Source organism: Aptenodytes forsteri, unplaced genomic scaffold, assembly GCF_000699145.1.
Source record: "Aptenodytes forsteri isolate BGI_AS27 unplaced genomic scaffold, ASM69914v1 Scaffold1043, whole genome shotgun sequence".
NCBI lineage: Eukaryota > Metazoa > Chordata > Aves > Sphenisciformes > Spheniscidae > Aptenodytes > Aptenodytes forsteri.
In genome coordinates, this window is record NW_008795204.1 from 1 (window position 1) to 8,407 (window position 8,407).

At 38.4% G+C, this 8,407-nt stretch overlaps 1 protein-coding gene across 1 annotated transcript in view; it reads right to left on the bottom strand.

Annotated features, from left to right (window-relative positions):
- Nucleotides 1–386: 386 nt before the first annotated feature.
- Nucleotides 387–8,407, bottom strand: part of LOC103898430 (sucrase-isomaltase, intestinal) — a gene marked incomplete at its 3' end in the record, with an annotated part of 25,904 nt that continues 17,883 nt past the window's right edge. Inside the window, exons 9-16 of the mRNA XM_019471903.1 lie at nt 7,163–7,288; nt 6,188–6,319; nt 5,890–6,009; nt 4,585–4,698; nt 2,922–3,006; nt 2,184–2,301; nt 1,628–1,799; nt 387–503 (exon numbers count right to left, since the gene is read on the bottom strand). Coding sequence (XP_019327448.1) covers nt 387–503; nt 1,628–1,799; nt 2,184–2,301; nt 2,922–3,006; nt 4,585–4,698; nt 5,890–6,009; nt 6,188–6,319; nt 7,163–7,288 — 984 coding nt within the window. The remainder of the gene's footprint in view (nt 504–1,627; nt 1,800–2,183; nt 2,302–2,921; nt 3,007–4,584; nt 4,699–5,889; nt 6,010–6,187; nt 6,320–7,162; nt 7,289–8,407) is intronic.

The following is an 8,407-nucleotide window of genomic DNA, read 5'->3' on the forward strand; positions in this document are numbered from 1 at the left end:
GTTTTGCACTGCGCATCCCTCCTTGCCCATCTGGACTGAGGGTGCATCAGGGTTAGCCCGGGTTTCATCCTGGCATGCAGTCAGGTGCATGCCAAAGGGTTCCTAAGAGTCAGTCTGATGGGTCACACAGCACTGAGTGCTTGCCCTTGGTGATAGGCACAACCTACGGTCATGAAACTGTTGCCAAATAAGTGTAGTCTCAAGTATATGCAATTAACCCTTATGAAGCTGAACCTCTCAGATTTCATAAAAAGAGCTTAAAGTTCTGCCATTTTCAAACCAGTCAGCTACATAATCATCAGTGACAGTAATGATTACTAGTGATACCATTAAAGGGAATGTGGTAGTGTAACACAAAGCATTTTGTAAGAGAAAGCACAACTTACTATGAATCCTTCACAATTGTGATTCCTGGAAAATGGGTAAAATGCTCCTACTTGCATCCATCGTCTGCAAAGTTCTTCTGTGGTGTTGTCAAAGAAACCACAAATATCTGCTCCAATCTTTAAATAAAAACAGAATGTGTTGGATGTGCAGTACGCTGCACCTCTAATCCCTACACAAAACTTCTAGTTTCCAGAGATGTATTAATTCAACCTTAATTGCTAGCCAGAGTGACTGAGCCATTCAACACGTTTGTACCTTTCTTCTTTCAAATTCAACTATGTTCTATAAAAAATTAAACTGACTACTAGTTAACACTGCCCATCATTCTATTTCTTCCAAACCTTTACCTTCCTCTTTGGTGCTAATATGCATACATTAGAAAAAAAGCTCAAGAGTCATACAAATTTAAATCATGGAAAGGAATTTGGCTATTTTCCTTTTAAATGGATGTCTCTATTTCATTTGAAATTATAAGGAAAACACCAAAGTGTTTCACATTGATCACTAGTGTTTAAAAATTACTAGAGGTAACAGGTAGCTTGGGATATATGTGTCCTGGTTTCAGCTGGGATAGAGTTAATTTTCTTCTTAGTAGCTGGTTTAGTGCTGTGTTTTGGATTTCGTATGAGAATAAAGTTGATAACATACTAATGTTTTAGTTGTTGCTAAGTAGTGCTTACACTAGTCAAGGACTTTTCAGCTTCTCATGCCCTGCCAGCGAGAAGCTGAAAAAGACCACTGCTTGGGAACTGGCTGGGCATCAGTTGGAGGGTGGTGAGCAATTACATCATGCATCACTCGCTTTGTATATTCTATTATTACTATTACTATTACTATTTTACTTTATTCTATTTCAATTATTAAACTGTTCTTATCTCAACCCACGAGTTTTCTTACTTTTACTCTTCCAATTCTCTCCCCTATCCCACTGGGGCAGGGGGAGTGAACGAGCAGCTGTGTGGTGCTCAGTTGCCAGCTGAGGTTAAACCACGACAATAAGATGTTTGTTACCCATGTTTATCTCACCACACATACAGCCACGATAATAAAAATGTGGCCTAAACCAAAAATCAATAATTGAAAAAAAAAGTTAAAACCAGATTCCTAAAGGGGATTAATTTGGAGCTGAGAATGTAAGATAGTTATCTAGATAGTGTTTGATTAGATAATCTGTTATCACAGAGGTAGAGTTACTGTTTATCCATATGTTTTGAAAGCATGTCACAAACTAATGTCATACATAAGGAATTCCAAAGAGGTTGAAGTCCAGCATTCCAGGTATTGCCCATTTTAAGTGATCCCATGTTGCTGCATTATCTCCCAGCCAGTGTCCTGTGTGCTTTCCTGATCCAACAAAAGTAGACCTCGAAATAAGGAAGCTTCGTTTTCCAGGAAACAATGATTCAATAACTCTTAAAGGAAATGAGACTGGAATTACACAAAGGAAAAAAGACAACTTGGACACCAATAGTTTTATATAAGGCAGATTTACACTGACTGATTTACAATAATTATTCATCCCAGGGATGTGGACTTCTTTACAGTTAAGCAGGTGTCTTTTAGCGAAGTTCAAGACATTAATTTTAAGTAATCTTTATATACAGCTTTGACAACAAATGTGTGGCTTTTACTACTAACTTTAGTAGATTTTGCCTTAGCTGCATTGGCTTAAATATAATACAGTATTTTCCAGGAATTGGGTTCCTTTAGAAGTGAAATCTCTTGCTGTTTTGGAAAATGCAGGACATGTACTGTTGTGAAACCTCGTTGTAAAAATTTTAGGATGCATTCCTTACTTCTGTGTTGATATGGCCATGGAATATCCATAAAGACTGTGGACATCATAATGTTTCCCCCACTTCTGCACTGCATCCATACAAAGTGTCTTGGAAAACATGAGCTTGTCAAGAATACCTTCAATGAAGGAATATAAATATCACTTTTAAAGTACATTTTTATTATGGATATTTCCAATCTTTTCTTTAATGCACATTCATGGCATTCAAGCCTTTTTTTCTCTTTAGTGTTTGCATTAAAGCCAGTATTACTACTACAAAAACAAAATGCTACTCTTGGCGCTGGTTTGATTGATTTGATTTTGATCTTTGCTCTGTGACCTTTTCTATTCTTAAGCTTTGCACCCATGCAAGGAATAACTGAGAACTACACTCTAAATTTCTGAATCATTATCTGACAACACGTTGGCAATGGTTACTTAAACCTACTATTTAATACAAACTGAACTCCATTTTAGTTCTGCATACATCTCAAAAACTACTGATAGTGAAAAAAGATCATTATATTATCAGACATAATTAAGGCAATGACAATATTCAGTAATAATTTGAAAAGGGAAAAAAGCCAGTTATATAAACCACGCCTTTGACGAGGGCCAAAATATACCAGTATTTTCTGTCAATAGTAATGTTCAAGCCCCACCCATAAGAACTACACTTTGCATCCTTGTAGTCAATTGCACAGTAATTCATAAACTTTTTGATATTTTGCTTTCTGGTAAAAGTAGATGGACTTACTGGGAGTGAAAGGAGGATAGTTTAAGTCATTCTGCGCACAACCGTTTTTTGAGCCTTTAATGAAGCTGGATACTTCATTCATATCCTGAAAAAATAAGATGCAGAATGTAATAAAGTTTCCTCAAGTACGTTTTCCTAACAAAGTCTTATGTTCTAGTCTCTTATCCTTTAAGGAATAATTACTTAGAAATAGTACCATACAATTAGGCAAGAATGAAATAACTCAGATACTGACCTGGTCCATTCCTGTATTAATTTAGATCTCAGTGTTGGACAGACTTCTATATGCAGGTGAGTGTCATGTCGCAAGTGCTGCACCTTATCCCTCCACAGAAAGAAATTGCAAAAGGTGCTCATGTATACATTGTTCCTACCTATGACCAGCTCCACACATCTCAAGTAAATGTCTTTGGTGTGGAGTGTGTGTTTGGAGAGAAATGCAGAACCAGCAAATGTCCATTGCAACTTTCTGTCAAAATACACAAGGTGACTAGATATTCTTAAGCATCTCCTTTATAATACTTTCCAAGCCATTATACTTTTAAACTTTGCTGTCTCCTTCCATTAATATTTTATTTGGCAGTGCTGTAAGTGCATTTCTATGTGCATCCCTGAACGTGCTACAGGAGAAGCATGCATGGAAGAAGGGAGCAAATTCATCATGGAGGCAAAGTAGTCTAGTGACCAATTTGCTTCACTCAAATTATTTGTTTTCTATAAGAGAGCTGTGCAGTCTTACACTTCATAGCTTGACTTGGTGGAACCACAGAGTCAGCAAAAATAAGTGAGAAAAACTCATTCTATCACATAGCAGCTGAAGGACTTTATTTTACCATACAGGTTAATTTAAAATTGTTACAGCTTTTTAAACTGCATGGCAAAATATTCAGTAGGTTCTTGTTTTCTTTTGAAATATTTATTTATTTTTAAGTAAAAGGAAGTAGGAAAAACACAAAAAGAATAAGGGGAAGAAGGCGCTGAGACAGGGATTGAGAAGTAAAATCTATTTAAGTATAGATTACCTTCAGGCATGCATTTTTAGAAGCTTTATTACAGGATCTTCCTTTAAAAAACTAATCTAGTCAGTCAAAATGGTGCTTAATCTCATCTGATTTCCATGAACTGTACCTAAAATCCGCTGTGCCAGACTCTATTTTAGTCCTTTTGTGGGAGAACTTGTTGAGGGAGCCTGATTTTTCCAAATCCTTATCTGGAATAGCAATTGCAGATTCACTAACTGGAAATTCCAGGAGCTACTTGGAGCATAGATATGTAGGTTATATGTATTATACCTTGTATTCAGGACCTGTTTAGGACGCATTCACTGAGCAGGTATGCAGGTCTCCAAATATTGCCATTCTGAGTACAGGAGTGTGCTAGCATTTGCCTTTAGCAATGGTTCATCAATTGAAGCATTTTAAAGTGTCACTGAACATCCAAAAACCAGCACACTGATCATTTAAATGCCACAAATAATGATTCAAATTAAAATTTAAAATTCAAATTTTAATTGCAGTACAACACCAGAAGACATACACATCCTGCACTGATTTCAGGTTAGTAATAGTAAACATTCCTTTCAAATTCAATGCAAATTGAATTTGATAAACACCTATCCTTGTTTATTTTTAAAAAATAAAAATGAAAGTTCTGAATTACTTACAATCCAGATCCCATCATACGGCACTACGTTATAAAAGAGTTTGCATTCTTCCACCCACCAGCTAGTGCAGTCTGGGTTGGTGAAGTCTGGGAACACAGTTTCCCCTGGCCACACCTGCAATATTAAAAGAGAAATTAATTAAACTTTTAATGATATTAAAAAGAGTTCATAGAATCACAGAACAGCCCAGGTTGGAAGGGACCTTGAAAGATCATCTGGTCCCACCTTTCATAGGAAAGAGAACCCAGATGAGATCATCTAGCATCCTGTCCAATCACATCTTGAAAACCTCCAGTGATGGGACTCTACCATGTCCATGGAGAGGGTGTTCCAGTGATTGATTGTTCTCACTGTAAAATATTTCGGGTGCAACTTGTACCCATTGCCCCTCGTATTCCCCCTGTGGCTCCTTGTGAAGAAAGAGCCTCTGTCTTCTTTGTAGCTGCCCTTTAAGTACTGGAATACTGTGATGAAGGCCCCCCTGAGCCTTCTCTTCTCTAGGGAGAAAAGACCTAACTCCTTCAGTCTTTCCTAATAGAGCAGGTTCTCCAGCCCTTTGATCATCTTCGTGGCCCTCCTTTGGATCCTCTGCAGCCTGTCTTTTTTGAATTGTGGGGACCATAACTGGACACAGTACTCCAGGTGCAGCCTGACAAGTGCTGAGTAGAGTGGGATGATCACATCTCTATCTCTGCTAGTAATGCCCCTGTGGATGAAGCCCAGGATCCGATTTGTCTTCGTCGCTGCAGCAGCAAACTGCTGACTCACGTTCAGCCTGTTGTCCACCTGCCCCCAGTGCTAATATAGTGCTCTGATGAAGACTTTTGAACAACAAACTGCTAGAGTGACAATAGCTTGCATGCAGAAAGAAGGCAGAAAAGAGTATGAGTTTCTTAACTTTGGAGTTTTCAATTGCTTTTCTTTTAAGTCATACAAGGAACAATACACAACAGAAAAAATTCTCAATAGAAGCTAAAATTATAAATTAAAAGAATAATGTGGGAGCTGGCTCTTCAGTCACTACTGAAAATAAATAGGAGCTGGCTGATGAGTTGTCCCTTGAGACTTCAAGCTACTTTAGTTTTCTTTTTTGTTTAATGTAAAAAATTGCAACAAAAAAAAAAATCAAGAAAGGTTGAGAAGTATCATATCCTAAATGGGACCTTATAAACTTAGTTCTCACTGGCAGGTAATCTTACTGAAAGAAGCAACTTAGAAAATGAGAGTTTAAAAGGAGCCCCCTGACCTAAATTAAACCATAACAGTGACAACAGACCAAGTTCAAATTCATAAAAACATGATTACCTCCCCAAGTAATGCTGTTACTCCATCTGATTCATTAACCCAGACTTTTTTGTTCTCTCCTCTGATGTAGCTTCCATATGGACTACCATCAACTAAATTTTGTGTGCTAATAGCAGGATCCTAAAAAAAAATTAGAAAACAAAAAATAAGAAGAAACTAAGATACACTCCATCAATTATTATAGACTACTAGAATGTTAAGCAAGAAATGTAATAATTACATAGAATAAGTAAAGAATAATAATAAATAGTTATAATGATAGTATTTACAAGGGAAAAAGAAATAGTTAAATGCTTACCAATATGATAATATATTTTTGTCCATAGTCATGCATATAAGCTGCAAAATTAGGGAGATCTCGAAATTTCACTTTGTCATAAGTAAAATCTTTCTTTTCCTCCATATAGTCAATATCAGTGATCTGAGCATCCTGAAAGAGAAGGGTGTTCAGCTTTAACATGAGAAGTGATATGCAAAGATTTTGTACATTAGTCCAACACAATTTCTTCTGACAATTCACATTTGTCCTATAGTGAATTTACTGTTGGGACTTTACTGCAGCCTGGCAGAGAGTATGCTGTCAGGACCACTTGCAGACAATGTGCATCTCTTCTCATACTTACAGCCTTAATTAATGGTACTGACACATCTTTTGTGCCTAAAAAGACCTACATTTAACATTAACAGAATTTAAATGAATGTATATATTGGCATCCTTTCTAATAGCCCCTGGACGTGTGGCTATTTCATTGCAGTTGCCTGACTTCAAGGGCTATCCCCTTAAATCCAAATATTTCTTCCTCAACTCTTAGCTTAACATTAGGGTATTTTTATTCTATTTAAGCCATCAGGCTAATGTAATCTGAAATCTAATTTTAAAAGTTAAATGTACTTTACCTTTGGCTGCCAATTAAAAATAATATATGGTTCCATAATTGTACACAGGACAATTAAAAAAAAAAATCATGGATTAGGTAACATGAGAAGATAAGTGGATATAGTTGGAAAGTATAACTGAAAAAGTATTACAATAAAGTGTTCAAATATAACTTACTATAATTAAGCCCCACCATGTCCCACATTCTGATAATGGGTCTACCATTAAAATGCATAAAAGCCTTTGACACCAGAAGCCTATATATTAGAAATTTACTAATTTAAACTGATGTGAAACTAGCCAGTTGCAGAACACCGTGGTCAGGATCTCTGGGTCATTTCTCCTGCAGAGCTCTGCCTTCACAGGGCTGTTGCCCTCCTCAAACCCCATACTTACATAAGGGAGTCCAATCGCCCTGTTCCTCTCCACAACTCTCTTCACCTCATCCAGAGACCCGTAATTCCAGCGGCTGAGCTGGAAGCCCAGGCTCCAGTAGGAGGGCAATGCTGGCAGTCCCACGAGCTGCAAGTTGAGAGCAAAAATCCCACGCACTGTGAGTGGACACTGCATGTGTCACCTCAGTGCCCATTTCCCCAGATCCATACTCCTCAAATTTTTTTTGAATAATATAGATAAGCTTGAGTGGGTGAAATGAGCAGCCCACTCACAAATGCAATATTTTTCTATGATTTTTTTTTAAATTTTAAGAAATACAAATATTTTGGGACAATGGCCATTCTTTAGAGGTGTCACTGAAACATAAGCGGATCTCAAGAAGTACAAAAGATATCACTGATATCTTATGACCATAAAAACATGACATACCTGTAAGCACATTAACTACTCTATAATATTGTCATATGAACAGGAATTTGTCCATATAACAAGAGTGAGCCTCAGCAAGGAAGCATAAGTTATTCCATGTAGACCATCTCTAGCTCCAATAAGCACTGTGTAAATCCGTCAGGCGATACAGACTGATGAATTTAGCAGCTATAAACGTTGTGGGCCTCGAGCTGCTGAATGGTGTCTGCTCCAACATCTCCAGCAAAACTAGTGCTTAAGTTTCAGCTGCCCATAACAGGCCAGCTAAAAACATCCATCCTTAAGCCAACGAGGCAGATATCCTGCTGGGAGTCTGTTATAGACCACCCAACCAGGATGAAGGGGCGGATGAAGCGTTCTACAAGCAGCTGGCACAAGTCTCTCAATCGCTAGCCCTTGTTCTCATGGGGGACTTCAACTTCCCGGACGTCTGCTGGAAATACAACACGGCAGAGAGGAAGCAGTCTAGGAGGTTCCTGGAGTGTGTGGAAGACAACTTCCTGACACAGCTGGTAAGTGAGCCTACCAGGGGAGGTGCCTCACTCGACCTGCTGTTTACTAACAGAGAAGGACTGGTGGGAGATGTGGTGGTCGGAGGCCGTCTTGGGCTTAGCGACCATGAAATGATAGAATTCTCGATTCTTGGTGAAGTAAGGAGGGGGGCCAGCAAAACCGCAACCATGGACTTCCAGAGGGCGGACTTTGGCCTGTTCAGGACACTGGTTGAGAGACCCTTGGGAGACGGTCCTGAAGGGCAAAGGGGTCCAGGAAGGCTGGACGATCTTCAAGAAGGAAGTCTTAAAGGCGCAGGAGCAG